Source organism: Jaculus jaculus, chromosome 8, assembly GCF_020740685.1.
Source record: "Jaculus jaculus isolate mJacJac1 chromosome 8, mJacJac1.mat.Y.cur, whole genome shotgun sequence".
NCBI classification, from domain to species: Eukaryota; Metazoa; Chordata; class Mammalia; order Rodentia; family Dipodidae; genus Jaculus; species Jaculus jaculus.
In genome coordinates, this window is record NC_059109.1 from 125,478,484 (window position 1) to 125,495,236 (window position 16,753).

At 48.2% G+C, this 16,753-nt stretch overlaps 2 protein-coding genes across 2 annotated transcripts in view; one reads left to right on the plus strand and one right to left on the minus strand.

Moving 5' to 3' along the window:
• Sys1 (SYS1 golgi trafficking protein) overlaps nt 1–16,753 on the plus strand; it is a 45,126-nt gene that overhangs the window by 8,890 nt on the left and 19,483 nt on the right. The window lies entirely within an intron of this gene.
• Tp53tg5 (TP53 target 5) lies at nt 5,496–15,773 on the minus strand. The gene is given in 6 exon segments (XM_045156027.1): nt 5,496–5,566; nt 6,095–6,161; nt 6,163–6,631; nt 9,312–9,442; nt 9,599–9,673; nt 15,723–15,773. Coding segments are annotated over 6 exon segments (864 nt in total).

The window sequence follows — 16,753 nt, forward strand, 5'->3', positions numbered from 1 at the left end:
TTATTGAATGAACATATTACTTTGGGCAGGGGGCGGTTCTGAAGTCTTGATCCCCTTTCACCTTACCCACCACCTGAGTTCAGGCGAAGTATGGATACCATTGTGTAATTGGTGCTCAGAGTAGTTGATAACTCCAGAAGGTGAGGGAAAGAGAAGACTGGAAAGAAAACAGGAAAAAGAAGACTGGCTCAGGACACCTGTACCCTCTCAACTAGACAGCCCTGTCCATAGCAGCCAAATGGGAGATCTATTAGAAGGAGGGTTTTGGCATGAGGCTCCAGGTTCCCCTAAGTCCTGGTGGAGGGGTACACAGCTCGTAAAAGCTGTCCTGGGAGCTGGATTTCTTGGACGCCTTCATTTGTGGCTCCCAGATCAGTCCCAGAGGGGCAGTCAGCGCTCTGCCCTGTGCCTGCAGCCCAGGGAGAGTGGGGGTGGGCGCAGGGTACAGAGTCCAGAGATGAAAAGCCACTGTGTCTTGCTTGAGGTTTCCTGTAGAAAGTGATACAAGGTGATGACCTGAGCATTGAGGCAGGAAGGGGTCAAGGAAGCTGAGTCCCGCCCTGGCACTACCTGGGCAAGACAGTGGGGACTAGAGCAGTACAGAGGATTAGGGAGCTGCCATGAGGTGCAAGGTTAAGCCCCAAAATCCTAGCGCTACCTGTGAGCTTGAATAAGCTACTTAATTTCATGCCTCATTTGTAAGATGGGGGTAGTTGTAGTGTCATTCCTCAGTGCACATGGGAGATAGGTTTTAGATCACCAAGAATACGAAATTCTGTAGATGCTTACACCCCTTCTCTAGACTGTCTTAAGTTAAGGGCAGGAGAGATGGCTTAAGTGGTTAAGGCGCTTCTTGAAAAGCCCAAGGATCCAAGTTCAATTCCCCAGTACCCACATAAGCCAGATGTACAAGGTTGTGCATGTGTCTGAAGTTTGTTTGCAGTGGCTAGATGCCCTGGTGCTCCCATTCTGTCTCTCATCCCCTCTCAGATAAATAAATAAAAAATTTTTGTTTTTTGTTTTTTGAGGCAGCGTCTCGCTCTAGCCCAGGCTGACCCGGAATTCACTATGTAGTCTTAGGGTGTCCTCGAACTCATGGCAATCCTCCTATCTCTACCTCCCATGTACTGGGATTAAAGGTGTGCGCCACCACGCCTGGCAAGAAAATATTTTTAAAATAAGTTAAAAAGATAATAAAATAGGCTGGGATTGGTGGTGCTTGCTTTTAATCCCAGTGTTTGGGAGACTGAGGTAGGAGGATCTCTGTGAGTTTGAGGCCAGCTTGAGACTAATTTGAGGACACTTTGGGCTAGAGCAAGGCCCTACCTCCAAAACCCAAAAATTAATAAATAAATGATAATAAAATGAAACGGGGCATGGGAACTCAAACCTCTAATCTCAAGATTTGGGAGCTGAGGCAGAAGAAGGATTTTTACAAGTTTGAGCTCAACCTATGATATATAGAAGGTTTTGAGACAACCAGAATTTCAGAGTGAGATCCTCTTAAAAATTCAGACTAGGGACTGGGGAGATGGTTCAGTGGTTAAAGGTGCTTGATTGCAAAACCTTTTGGCCCAGGTTTGATTCTCCAGTACCCACATAAAGCCAGATACACAATGTGGCACGTGCATCTAAATTTGTTTGCAGTGGCAAAAGGCCCTGGTGTGCCATACACACGCTCTGCCTCTTCACCTGTCTCTCACTTTCAAACAAATAAATATTTTTTTTAATTCAAAATAAGCCAGTTGTGGTGGCATGCATCTTTAATCCCAGCACTTGGGAGGCAGAGGTAAGAGATTTGCTGTGAGTTCAAGGCCATCTTGAGACCACGTAGTGAATTCCAGATCAGCCTAGGCTAGAGTGAGGCCCTACCTCAAAAAAATAAAAAAAGAATAGAAATCAAACTAGTATGATTCGCATATAAACTACATACATTATCTGATACTTCAAATGCTATCTAGAGTACTTGAAGCACCTAATGCACTTGTAGATTTACGTATACACACATGTAGTTGTTTCCCTGTATCGGCTAGGGAGTAATGACAAGAAAAGTCTGTACATTTTCAATACGCATGAAAATTTTTATCAAGTATTTTCCACTCATGGCTGAATCCAAGGGTGCAGATTCCCGGATGTAGAACGTGGGGTGTGGAGGGAGTACAGTTGCAGTTCCTTCCTTGAAGACTTAGTGAGAGGTCATGGAGAAAGCACAGTGCCTTCCGCACATGTAGGACATGACCCATGAATCTCAATTACAGTTTCTAGGCTGCCTCCCACTTCCCCATTTTCCAAAAGAGGAGACAGCTTTCTTCTGAGCCCACATGGTTTCTGATGTTAGGTAAGGGATAGGCTTGCCTGTGATGTAGGTACCATTAGCAAGCTCTTGTCTGCAAGTGGTTAATATATATTCTCACTTGATCCACTAAGATAGGAACCACTATTTTCCTGGTTTTACAAAGAAATTGAGAACTAGGGAGTAAACGGAGACATCTTACTGTGGATAAGCTAAGTATCATTTGCCTCAAAAGCTGCATGTTTAATTTAATTTAATTAATTTATTTTGGTTTTTCAAGGTAGGGTCTCATTCTGGCCCAGGCTGACCTGGAATTCACTATGGAGTCTCAGGGTGGCCTCAAACTCATGGCAATCCTCCTACCTCTGCCTCCCCGTCCTGGGATTAAAGGCATGTGCCACCACACCCGGCTTATTTATTTTATTTTATTTTTAATTTTTTAATTTTTATATATTTATTTGAGAGTAACAGACAGAGAGAGAAAGAGGCAGAGAGAGAGGAGAGTGGGCACGTCAGGGCTTCTAGCCACTGCAAACGAATTCCAGACGCGTGTGCCCCCTTGTGCATCTGGCTAACGTGGGTCCTGGGGAATCAAGCCTTGAACCAGGGTCCTTAGGCTTCACAGGCAAGCGCTCAACCGCTAAGCCATCTCTCCAGCCCTTATTTTTTATTTCATTATTTTCTGGTGTTTCAGGGCAGGGTCTCACTCTAGCCCAGGCTAACCTGGAATTCACTGTGTAGTCTCAGACTAGTTTCAAACTCAGCAGTCCTCCTTCTTCCCCCTCCCAAGTGCTGGGATTAAAGGCATGCACCATCACACTCAGCTAGAAGCCTCATCTTCACATTCCACTTGCTTGAGACCTCATCTAGACAGTTGGGACAGTCTCAGGAGGGTGGATGTCATGTTAGCAAAATGCTGTTAACGTGAACACAAGCACGGTGCAGACCCAGGGAGTAGACAGCTGTTCCCTGTTTGCAGGCAATTGGATAGCGACTGTAAGGAAGAAATGGCCAGGACTGGCCTTGGGCTTGGTGACAGCACAGGGCTATGAGGAGGTTTGGGAAATGGCCATACTTTAACACCTCATAAACTGACTTTACGTGCTTTTCTCCGAACTCTCAGAGATGGATTACTAACCCTGTTTTGAAAATGGATGAAACAGGCTGGGGATGTGGCTCCGTTCAGTGGTAGAGTACTTGCCTAGCATGTTCAAGGCCTTAGATTTGATTCCTAGCACCAGGAAAAGAAATAGGTTCAGAGGTCTTGTGATTTATTCAAAGTCACTCAATGTATAAGTTGTTTGACGTTAATTCCTCGCCTTCCACTTAACTATTAGGGAGTCATTAGGGGGATGGTTTCAGGATCTTAATCCAAAAGAGCCTCTGACTGAAGTAGTTAAAAGGCACGTAGGCAGTGGAGAATCCCTGCCTGAAGGTCGGGGAGTGGACAGACACCACTTGCAAGATTGTGGAGGGCATGTTGCCTGCTTCATAAACTCCAGGACAGTGGGGGAAAGACCGGGAGGAGTGTTTTGCTAAGAGTGGCTCTCACCCACCACCTATGTCCCCCTTGTTTCCCTAGCCATGCTGGACCTCAGCCTGTGCATGCTGGCATCCTCTACACTGGATGGCATGCCTGTGGGCAGCTGGACCTCAACTCTGCTTTCTGGGCAAAGTGAAAGTTGCCAGCCTTGCCCACCCCACTGAGGCCTGCACTTGGGGCCTTCCCTGGGCAGCCTCCCACAAAGACTAGGCGCAGGGTGGCGTGCTGAGGAAACCTCACTGCACGGCTTGGTGGAACGAGAGCTTGAGAGATGGAGTAAAGGTTATTTCCCAAGGTTGATGGGACGATGATGCCCAGCAAGAGAACCAGAATGAAGACTGCTAAGGCCAAGGGCTGGAGTGCAAACTGAGCCAGAAGACAGCCGGGAGAGGAGTTGCTGTGGAGGTTGTTTCTGGGATGTGGCAGGAGTGGCGATGCGCATGTTCGTAAAGGGCCACTCCGTCAGTGTGGATTGTCCTGGGCTCTGGCCAAGGGAGGGAGAGAGAAGTAGGGCACCCCCACCCCCCTCCGCATTGCCTCACCAGGGCTGAGTGGAGTGCTCAGTGCTGCTGTGCCTAGCTTGGCTCTGGCTATGCCATCCAAGTAGTGCCAGGCACTAGTGGGAAGGAGCAGTGTGTGAGGGCCGGACCTCACACTCATTCACCCCCTCTCTCCCAGATGAGGTCTCTTCAGGACCACCCTGCCTCTCCAGAAGGACTCTGCGACCCTGCCCTTCTGTGGCTCCACAGCTCTCCTGAGGCCTGCTCTGAGGGATGTGGAGGAGGGTTATAGTTTTTGTCCCAAGAAAACCTGGGTTTCCTTGGTCTCCCTCCCCAACTGCATGTGCAGGGCCTCTGGCTTCCAGCTGATAGATGGTGACCCCAACCAGATAAAACTCACCAGGGATCAGGGGTTGAGAGTGGGCATGCCACCACATTGGAGCAGTAGGGACACCGTGCCAACTCCTCTCCTGACCTGGTGTTTTGCATGATTTGTGACCCAGGAGGCCCTGCTGACACCCACTGATTGGCTCTACACTCATTGAAAACTGACTACACAGTGTCGAGCTGGATGCCAGCATGACCACTCCTTAGCACAACTCTGTGACTTCCTCTTTTTGTGAAAGCGAATTGGAGAGAAACCGGGAGACCTAGGTTAGTTTTTGCTTTGGCCATTCCTGCGTGATCGTGGCAGGGGCGCTTGCTATCTAGACAGACAACTTCCCCCTTCCCAGGGCGCTCAGGCCATTGTGAGCCCCCTGGCACTCAGGAAGCACACAGCCAGTGGTCTCTGACCTCACAGAGGAACAGTGCCCTCGGGGAGGCCAGCTTGTGGGGAGGGGAGCAGCAGCTCACAGGGTTCTTTGTTCCGGAACTTGAGCTGACCTTTAAGGAACCTTGGAGATGGTGCCAGGGGAGCCAGAAGTCATGACATACCCACCCTCCATACCTCCTCCGCGCTTCTGTGCGTGTCAGCCTCAGACAGGCAGAGTCACTGGTCGCATTGTTCAGTGCCATATGGGAGATTTTATTTGTACACTCGTGAATTTTCCCCGCCCATCCCTCCCACTCTGTGGACTGCAGGTTCTCTACAACCCTCTCCTCCATCTATCCATCCATCCATCCAGGGTTACACCACCTGCGAGCAGAGACCTCTGTGTTAGTCGCTCAAATCACCCCCAGAGGGCGCTGCCGTTTGGTGAGTGGGCACAGGGACCAGGCCTATGGTTCCTGTGGAAGATGGAGACGCTAGCTTTCTCAAAGGGAAATCCTGTTTCAAACTAGACCTCGGGAGTCAACCACTCCTTCCTTTCTGGGGACCTTAGTTATCCACGGAGAGGCTGAGATCTTGTCTTCCTTGTTTTAGTTTACATGTTTTGTTGTTGCTTTTTTTTTTTTTTTGCTAAGAAACTTTGTTCAGAATAAATCTTATTTGAAATATTAATAAATCAGTTGATTTGTTCTAAGTGGGCATATTCTATATGTGTCCTTCCACGTATAGAAGTCCCCAAGTTTTCTTACTTAAGCATCACAGCCCCTCCGGGGTCTCTAAGCCATGTGATGACTCACACTGGAACCCGTACCTCCAGGACTCTGCCTTCCCTAGATCCCCTAGCTGCCTCCTGAGACTCATCGTAGGCCCAACCACCCTGCTGTGTGCTTTGGTCAATGGCTTCCTCTCTCTGGCCATGAAGGCAGAGCCTCCCCACACTGGCAGCCACAGCCCTCGAGACTCCAAATCCTAAGCCCAGCTCTGACCTGGCTCAGGGTCTGCACCTGTCCCAGGCCTGGCAGTGGTGTGTGTCATGCGCGCCTTATAGGGAGGGTCGCATAGGCAGCTCGAGGGACGCAGAGCAGAACCGAGTGCAGCAGCGCGTGGTCCAGCGCAGGGTGGAGGATCTGCAGAAGACCCGGGGCCCCGGGAGCTGGATGCGGGTGGGCAGGCCCTCGAACCAGACCAACTGGCCAGCCACAGGCAGCCGCTGCATGTTGCTCATGGGAGTTCTGTGGGGGCAGGTCTTCAGGAAGATGACTCGGGGGCCCCTAGTGTATGGCTGTCTCTCCCGGGCTCCAGTGCTCACGCCATGACCCTTTGATGTCCTGGGAAGCTCAGGCCCCGTCTGTTTGTCTTGCTGTGGCACCGCTGCAGGTGACCCCTGGGGCCCCTCCTGGGGCCTGATCTCCTTAGGCTCCCCTACGGACTCAGCTTTCTCAGACTCCAGCATCTTCTCTAGGGGCCTAGCCTCGGGTAGCTCTTCATCACGTTGTCCCACGTCATTGCAGACGTCATTGCTCCTGGCAGTGGGAGGAGAAAAGCCTATCAGCAGAGGAAGAATAAGACCCTCCAACCTAGTCCTGGTCGGGCTTTGCAGTCAGCCTACGGCAGCCTGTCCAAAAAAAGAAAAGAAAAGAAAAGAAAAAAACTAGAAATGGCCACCTAAAAAGCTTCTTGGCCAGGCGTGGTGGCGTACTCTAATCCCAGCACTCGGGAGGCAGAGGTAGGAGGATTGCAGTGTGTTTGAGGCCACCCCGAGACTACATAGTGAATTCCAGGTCAGCCTGAGCTAGAGCGAGACCCTATGTCAAAAAAAATAAATAAATAAAATAGAACCAGGCATGGTGGTGCACTCCTTTAATCCCAGCACTTGGGAGGCAGAGGTAGGAGGATTGCTGTAAATTGGAGGCCAGCCTGAAACTACATGTGAATTCCAGGTCAGCCTGGGCTACAGTGAGGCCTTACCTCAAAAAACAAACAAAACATAAAAATAAAAAGCTTCTTTGCTGCCCAGAGGCCAGCGTCTGGTGGTAGAGACTGATTAGCTTTGGTAGAAAGGATGTGAGAGGTTCAGGAGCCTAGAGGAATATAGCCCACCCCTCCACCTTGCCTTGAGGTTAGGCTTTGTCTCTGTGGACTTCCATTAAGAGTGAGGACAGAGCTGGAGAGATGGCTCAGCGGTTAAGTCACTTGCTTGCAAAGCCTAACGACCTGGGTTCAATTCCCCAGTTCCCATGTAAAGCCAGACACATGAAGCAGGGCCTGCATCTGGAGTTAGTTCATAGTGGCAAGAGGCCTTGGTGTGTCCATTCTCTGCCCCCTCCATCCTTGCAAATAAATATTTTTTTAAAGAGTGTGGACAGTGCAACGTTCCAATCAGATTATATTCTAAGAAACCACGGGGTTCTGAGGAAGTGTCTCCATGCCCACACCAGTCATGTGGTGAGAGGCAGGAAGAGGGCGAGACACCCCATACAGAAGGGAGTCTAGAGACAGGTCCTTGAGGAGAGGTTCCTCTGCCTTTAAAAGCAGCTGGAGAATTACGGGACTCCATGGTTCTTTTCCTTCTGGTTGCCTGTATCAGAAAGAAGCCCTGAGAAGGAGTTAACACCGATTGCCTGTTGGAGGGAGACTTCCCCAGGCGTGTCTGTAGTAGAGTGGGTCCCTGCACAGCCTCTTAGCTCATCCTAGCTGTGTGGAGAGAGGAGAACGGCAATACTGACAATATTAAAACTACAGTTAAGACCCAGGTTCAATTCCTCAGAACCCACGTAAGCCAGATACACAGGCACATGCATCTGGAGGTCATTTGCAGTGGCTAGAGCCCTCTTGACCATTCTCTGTCTCTCTCAAATAAATGAAATATTTTTAAAAAACTACTCCTGTGCACTCCTCAGGCTCAGAATCCTCACGGCTCTGCCAAGTAGGCGGCAGTAAAGCAATGTGGTGTGCAGATCCTTTGGAGTCAGACACACGAGATTCAGGTCAAGTAAACCTAACCTCAAGCTGGGCATGGCCTTAATCAGAGGCTGTCCTAGGAAGATTCTCATGAATTCTTGGCAAACCTGGAACTACAGAGTGAGTTCCAAGTCAGCCTGGGCCAAAGTGAGACCCTGCCTCAAGAAAGAAAAGCTGGGCAACACCAAGCCCAAGGCCAGTCCTGGCCGTTTCTTCCTTACAGTTGCTATCCAGTTGCCTGCAAACAGAGAACAAGTATGTACTCTCCGGGCCTGCACCATGCTTGTGTTCACGTTAATAGCATTTTGCTAACGTGACATCCACCCTCCTGAGACTGTGCCAGCCGTCTAGATGAGGTCTCAAGCAAGTGGAATGTGAAGATGAGGCTTCTAGCTGAGTGTGATGGTGCATGCCTTTAATCCCAGCACTTGGGAGGGGGAGCAAGGAGGACCGCTATGAGTTTGAGGCCAGCCTGAGACTACATAGTGAATTCCAGGTCAGCCTGGACTAGAGTGATCAATACCCTACCTCAAAAAAGAGAAAAAGAGAGAAAGAAAAAAAAAAGAAAAGAAAACAAGAGAGAGAGAGAGAGAGAGAGAGAGAGAGAGAGAGAGAAAGAAGAAGGAAGGAGGGAGGGAGGGAAGAAGGAAGAAAGGAAGGAAGGCGGGAAGGAAGGGAGGGAGGAATTTAGCTTCTTGGAGTCCTCGTTTCCATAACTGTAAAACTGGAGTGGTGTAGTCCTGTCTACTTAGAATTATTGTTAATAATGAACCAAATGGGGGCATACATGTAAAGTGCTTAACACGGTAGCTGACAATTATGTTGGTGTTCTTAAAGTTCTGATGTGACATATGAGGAATCCGATTCTGAACAAGCTATATTAGTCCTCAGACCTCCAAGGTCAGTCTGCAGATGAGCCTCTGGATTGGGTTGTTGGGGGAGGAAGTGAAGCCCCCCCCACTTAGTGCCCCAGGCTGTGGGTAGGAGCCCCCTCCCCCCATGAGATGATTATGACCACTACTGTCAAGGCACAGCCCTGATCTCCGACAGGAATGACTTCAGGCTCTCACTCTGCCACTTCCATTAACTGAGCTAAATCACTTCATCTGCGTCTCAGTCCCTAATATAGCTTCCATATGTACCTGAGGCACTTTGTGACCCCTGCTCTCTGAATCCCTCAACACAGTGCCTGTTCCCAGTAACAATCCCTCAACACTGGGGTCCTGGGTGGGAAGAGCTCACCCTGAGGAGATTCGGAGGATCTTTGGAACTCTGACCAATGAATTCCAGCACCTTCTGGCCAGATTGTGCAGGGCCTGGATCCGGTGGTTTGAGCTCCTGAGTAGCTTCAAGATTGACAAGTTTTTTAACACCTGTCAAAAACAAGAAACCAAAACCATTGAAGGCTCCAGCTCCCCAGGGTCAGCCTCATCCTCCGCTCAGCTCAGGGCTGGATCACTGGCGACCAGAGGCAGCACATTGTGAGGACTTAGGATCCTCTAAGCTGGAGCCCTATTGGAGCATCTTACCATCTTGAGTCGGTTCCGCTCAATTAGTTTGCTGATGGGCTGCTTTATCTTGTCCTGCAGTTTCTGGTCCTGGGTCTGATGACAGAGAGGGAGAGAGAGCTAGCTAAGGACGGGTCCCCTCAGCTGCTTCCCAGTATACCTCTCCGTTTGACTGCGTGTGGTTTGACTGACCCCAAGCTGAGCTTGTCACTGTGCTCTGGGGGCAGAATTCAGGAGATCATTTTAACTCTCTGGACTTCCCTTTACCCTTCCTCTTTCCTCCCAAGCTGAAAGATTCTGCCCTTGGTGTGGCTGAATTTTCCGCTGAGGCTCCTTCCAATGGGGTTCACCCCACCTCCCATCTAAAAGTCTGATGGGAACCTACTCCATTCGTGGATGTCTTCTTTACGGATGGAGGCATGCTGGGGCTGTAGGAGCAAGACTGGACCCAGCACTACCCACAGCCTGACCCCTCTCAGTTCAGCCAGCACTTGGGCAGGGCACCTGATGGTGCTGCAGCTGCCAGGCAGGGGAGCTGTGACATCACTGAAATGTGTAACAGCATCAGGCCTGGGTCTCCACAGGGTATGTGTGGGGCAGGGATAGTGGGTGGAGGGTCAGAAGGACACTCCCATCTGTGGACAAACTATATAGTAGGTGACAGGTAGCAGTGTAGATTGTCACGACCTCCCTCTCAGGTAAGAGGATGGTCCTGTCTTTAAATAAAGAAGCCAAGGTTCCACTGGGGAGATGATGCATCCGGTAAAGTGCTCAAGGACCTGAGTTTGGATTCCCAGCCCCTACCTGAAAGCCACGCATGCCAGTGTGCCTCTGTAATCCTAGAACTGGGGAGGGGTGAGACAGAAGGACTCCTGCAGCTTGCTAGCTATCTAGCCTAGCAGAATCGCTGATCTCTGGGCTCAGTGAGAGATCCTGTCTGAAAAAACAAATTGGAGAGACCACTCCCCACCTCTCTCTCTCTCTCTCTCTCTCTCTCTCTCTTTCTTTCTCTCTCTCTCTCACACACACACACTGAAAAACGAAGGTTCCAAAAGGTCACATTTCCCCAACACACACATACACACACAGAAAAATGAAGATTCAAAAAGGTCACGTTTCCCCAAGCTACAGAGCTGGGAACCTGAGAGAGGTCTGATGGTCAATCCATGAAGACAGGGCCTCCAAGACCGCTCCTCTCTTCAGCCATGTCCCACGTGTTGACAAGACACCTGCTCCATGCTGGCTGCTTTTTCAAGCACTGGAATAAAGGAACCTTATGTTCAAATGGAGAGAATGCTTAAGTCTTCAGTCTCTGCAACAGTGTGTATTGACTGTAAATGTTACTGCCAGAAGTCTACAAATAATGATAAAACTATATTATAGGGCTGGGTGTGGTGCATGCCTTTAATCCCAGCACCCAGGGGGCAGAGGTAGGAGGATCACAGTGAGTTCAAGACCACCCTGAGACTGCACAGTAAATTTCAGGTCAATCTGGGCTACCATGAGACCCTACCTCAAAAAAAAAACAAAAAACAAAACAACCCCCTCCAAAACACTTTATTATAGTGTTTAGTAAATTCAGCTCACTAATTACTATTTTAAACATATTTTATTTACTTGTGAGGGGAAAGACACACACACACAGAATTGGGCTCACCAGGGCCTCTGGCTGCTACAACGCCACTTTGTGCAGCTGGCTTTACATGGGCATCGGAATCAAACCCAGGCCAACCTAGGTCTGCAGGCTTTGAAAGCAAGCACCTTTAACCACAGGGCCAACTCCCCAGCCCACACTGTGGTGTTTTGCGAGGTGGCTGTCTCTCTGTGTTGACCGGGAAGGCCTCAAACACATCTGCCTGAGGTTCCTCCGTCGTTGGGAGCACAGGCATGTGCCGTCACACCCTACCTGCCCATTCTTGTAGTAGGTTTTCCCTGATTTGCCTCAGCTCTTCTACACATAGCCAACATATGGTTGTAATGTGTAAACAAATGCAGTGCAAACATGAGTGTTGGTATTTTCATTTTTATAGTAAAGAGAATGAAAATGGAACAGCAAAGATGGAAGAAATTCATACAGTTGCCAAGTGGTCCAGTTTTTGAATACTGGAAGTATGTTTCCTCAGAGGGCTGCTTTTAGTTTGTTTGCATGTGTGTGTGTGTGTGTGTGTGTGTGTGCTCATGTTGAACACGCACGTGCCACAGTGTACGTACAGAAGCCACAGAGCACCTTTTGACAGTCAGTCCTCACCTTTTAATTTTTATTTATTCATTTGCAAGCAGAGTGAGCGAGAATGAGAATGGGCACGCCAGAGCCTATTGCCATTGCAAATGAACTCCAGACGCATGCACCACTTCGTTCAAGTGGCTTTACCTGTGCTGGGGAATCCAACCAGGGTTATTAGGCGTTGTAGGCAAGTACTTTAACCACTGAGCCGTCTCTCCAGCCTCTGCTTTATTTTTGAGGCAGGGTCTCTAGTTGTTCATTGCGCTGGAGGGCTGCAAGCTTCCAGGACATTCTGTTACCTCCATCGCTTATCACACTGTAAGTGTGCAGGGAATACAGAAGCCTGTGACACCTTCTGGCTTTTAGTAGGGTCTGGGGATCTGAATTCAAGCATTCATGTTTACGCAGCAAATGCTTCATCACTGAGTCACCTCTCCAGCCCTCTCAGAGGTTTGCTTTTAATTGTTCCTGGTGATAATGGTGGGTTGTTTTCTCTTGTTTTGGTTACTATTTCCAGTGTACTAGCTGTTGCATTATTAACATTTTCTCCACTACTTTCTTAAGGCTAGATAGAGGTTAGTAATTTTCTTCTGTAAATGAATAGATAGTTAATGTGTTAGGTTTCTCGGGCCATATAGTTGGAAGTGCTCAACTCTTTTCTAGTGAATGTACATGGTTTTGTTGCAATAAGACTTTAAAAGATTTTTAGTGTCTTAAATTCCAGCACTTGGGAAGATGAGATAGAAGGAGTGCTATGATTTTAAGGCTAGCCTGAGACTACATAGTGAATTCCAGGTTAGCCTGGGCTACAGCGAGACCCTACCTTGAAACTCACTCTCCTATGAATAAATAAATAAATACATTTATTTTAGGCAGAGGGCTGGAGAGATGGCTCAACAGTTAAGGTATTTTCCTGCAAAGCCTAAGGACCCAGGTTTGGCTCCTTAGTACCCATGTAAGCCGGATGCATAAGGTAGTACTTACATCTGGAGTTCGTTTGCAGCAGCTAGAAGCCCTGACATGCCCATTCTCTCTCTTACTCTCTCTTCCTTTCTGCTTGGAAGTAAATAAGATATTTTTAAAACAAATTTTAGACAGAGTCTCCCTGTAGCCCAGGCTGGCTTTGAACTCACGGTGATCCTCCTACCTTACCCTCCCGAATGCTAGGATTAAAAGCATGAGCCACCACATCCAGCTGCAATGATTTTCATACATGTATTTGATCATAATCCCCTCCCACTACTTTCTTTGACCCCCCTCCCCATCCTCCTTTCACTGAAGCCCTCTTATCAACGAGTCCCTTCTCTTTCAATGTCCTTCTTTTTGGCCCTTCTCCATCAGACATGATGGAGTGTTGATGGGCCCAATATTGGGCAGGACGTGTGCAGGTGACAGCAGCTGCTGTAAGGTCATGGACGCAGTTGTCCCTTCATGTCCAGAAGACAGCATTCCAAAGCACTCCTCCTCATCTCCTTGGCTCTTACATCCTTTGAGCCCTTTCTTCTGCGATGTTCTCGGAGCCTTACAGGACATGCTATAGAGGCCACATTTAGTACTGAGCACTCAGCAGTCACTTATTCTCAGCACTTTGGCAATAAAACTTTACTTACAAACATGGTGAGTTGGATTTGGCCCATGCCAGCCTGGGACAAATCATCAAGACAGTAAGTTAAAACCCAGTTCATGGTCCTGCTCCTCTTTTCCCGCGAAACGCTGCTGCTGCCGCTGATTTCAGCTGATCTGCTGATGTCGCTGGACTCAGAGCACAGCATTCAGTGGCATGCCTCTATGTGCCGTCCATTCCACCAGGCAGGTGTGGGGCTGGAGGGATGGCTGAGCATTTAAGGCATTTGCCTGGAAAACCCGAGGACCCAGGTTCAATTCTCCAGGACCCACGTTAGCCAGCATGCGTCTGAAGTTCACTTGTAGTGGCTGGAAGCCCTGGTGCACCCATTCTCTCTCTCTCTTTCCCTCTTTCTCTGTCAAATAAAAACAAAATATTTTTTTAAAAAGTTAGAAAAGTGCAGCTGGAGAGATGGTTCAGCAGTCAAAGGTGCTTGCATGCATAGCCTGCCAAGCTGGGCTCAGTTCCCCAGCCAACAGCATGAAGCTGGGTGGGCATCCATTTGCAGCAACACGAGATCCTGGAGGCCCCCCCTCTTTTTCTCTCTCTCAGACACATGTGCAAATAAATAAAAAAAAAAAAAGAAAGTTATGAGCTTGAGCATTTTAAAATTTTTTCTTTGTCTTTTTTTTTTTTTTCTCGAGGCATTTTCACTGTAGCCCAGTCTGACCTACAACTCATGACAATCCCTTTCCTGAGTGCTAGGATTAAAGGTGTGTACCGTTACACCCAGCTATATATTATTTTTATTTATTTATTTATTTATTTGAGGTAGGGTCTCACTCTAGGTCAGGTTGATCTGGAATTCACTACGTAGTTTCAGGGTGCCCTTGAACTTACAATGATCCTCTTACTTCTGCCTCCCAAGTGCTGGGATTAAAGGTGTGCACCACCACACTCAGCTTTTTATTTTTTTTTTTAATGTTATTTTGTGAGAAAAGAGAGAGAGAGAAAGAATGAGTATGGGTGTGCCAGGACCTCTTGCCACTTTGTGTGCCTGGCTTTCTGTGGGTGCTAGGGAATTGACTCCAGGCCAGAGGTTTTGTAAATAAGTGTCTTTAACTACTGAGCCATCTCCCTAATTGCAATTAATTAAAGATTAATATCAAGTTCAATAATTTTACTGTTTTTATTGGAGGTAGGGTCCCACTCTAGCCCAGGCTGACCTGTAATTCACTCTGTAATCTCAGGCTGGCCTCATACTCATGGCAATCCTCCTACCTCTGCCTCCCGAGTGCTGAGATTAAAGGTATGCGCCACCACGCCCTGCTAAAATAGAGTTGTTCTTGAACTAAACTTTTCGGCTTGCCTATGTCTTACAGTCAGGCTGGGGTAACTTCTCACTTTGATTACTTGCGTGATTTTCCTGAAGTCTCTGACCTACCATGGAGGTGCTCTAACTTCAGGCCTGCTACCTGTGCAATTTCCTGAAACTCAGGCTGATCATGAAGTAAGCCTCTTTATTACTCACTTCTCCTCTACATTGCTTGGTCTCTGCTTTGATATTTTCCCTCTTCAGGAAAGCACGTGGCAGATACCATGTGTGCTCGTTCTGAGTCTCTCCACGTACACATCTGAGTTCTACCCTCCACATGCTTGTGCTCTCCTCCAGTTTTCCCCCCAAAACCTCAATTTCTCTTATGTGAACCTCATAAGCTATGCAGTGTTTTCCACATGAGAGTGTGTTTCCTACTTCCCACATGTTTATGATTCGGCCCTAGCCTCCCTTCCTAGACCCCAGTCTCCCTTAGTTACATCTCGCAATTTGTGATTTGCCCCTAAATAAATTTAACAATTCATAATTTTTCCTTCTTGAGTCATGTTTATTAATCCTTTATTAGAGGTAGGACAGAACTGAAGACTCGGGGTTCACAAATTCTGGAGGACTCCCCCAAACTCTAAAATCCTGCATCCCAACCAGGTGTGTGACCCACTCCACACTATAGTGCTTCTGGTGGGAGAAGGTATTGTTTCTGGGAGCCCTTAATTCTTCTTTTGAAGGGGAAGGATGAAGCCTAGATTGGGAAATAACCTCTTTTAAATGAAAAAAAATTTTTTTCAAGGTAGGGTCTCATTCTAGCTCAAGCTGACCTGGGACTCACTCTGCAGCCCCACTCTGGCCTTGAACTCACCATAATCAATCCTCTTGAGTACTGGGACTAGAATTGTGTGCCACTACGCCTCATTCAGCCTTTTTCTTTTTGTTTTTAATCTCTCTGTGTGTGTACATGTATGTGTGTGTGTGCATAGGATGTGTATGTCATGGTATTGTCATTGCAAATCACACAGTTCTTTACCTCAAAGAAGATAAGAGGTAGTTTGTTCATGTGCCGAATATGGTTGACCATGGCCCAGGAATACAGACGTAGGTTTCTCCGACTTCTGTGTTGCAATGTGTTAACAATCCCAAGAAGTTTTTATAGTTACAGAAGAAAAAGTGACAAATAAGGAGCTTTTCAAATACCTTGGTGGAAACAGCAGTGGCGGGTACAGCAGGGCAGGGCATCTCCACTCTAGGCTTCAGGAGCTGTCTGATGATATTTTTAGCCTTTGCGGTGGTGGAAGCTGATGGTCTGTTAGTACATTCCAAGGCCTCACCTGATCAATTCGCAGTCACAGGGATGTTAGGTCATACATATGGATGGGCAATAAATGGCTACGAAGGGGCTGGAGAGATGGCTTAGCGGTTAAGCGCTTGCCTGTGAAGCCTAAGGACCCCGGTTCAAGGCTTGATTTCCCAGGACCCATGTTAGCCAGATGCACAAGGGGGCGCATGCATCTGGAGTTCGTTTGCAGTGGCTGGAAGCCCTGGCGTGCCCATTATCTCTCTCTCTCTCTCTCTGTCTGTTGCTCTCAAATAAATTTTAAAAAATGCCTATGCAGGGGCTAAAGTTAGCCCAAAGTCTCTCTCTGATCCTGCAATACTCCATCTCTCTGTGGCCACAGGAGTTCTATCAGTTTGTTCAGTCTTCTTCAAAGTAGACACAGCACTTTAAATCTGGGAATTTTGGTCACAGTATGCCTGTGGAGCTCAGAGGACAACCTCCAGTGTCCATCCTACCCTTTTACCTTGTTTGAGTTAGGGTCTCTTGTTTGCTGCTGCATATGTCAGGCTAACTGGCTCAAGAACTTCGGGGAGTTCTCCTGTCGCCACCGCCCATCTCCCTCAGGGGCACTGGGAATGTAGACACTCTGGCTTTACCTGTGGGATCTGAACGCAAGTAGTTTAAGCTCACACAGCAAGTTCTTTCCCACTGAGCTGTCTCCCAGCCTCTGAACAGCTTCTTTAAAAACAATTGGGGCGGGGGGAGGCTGGAGAAATGGCTTA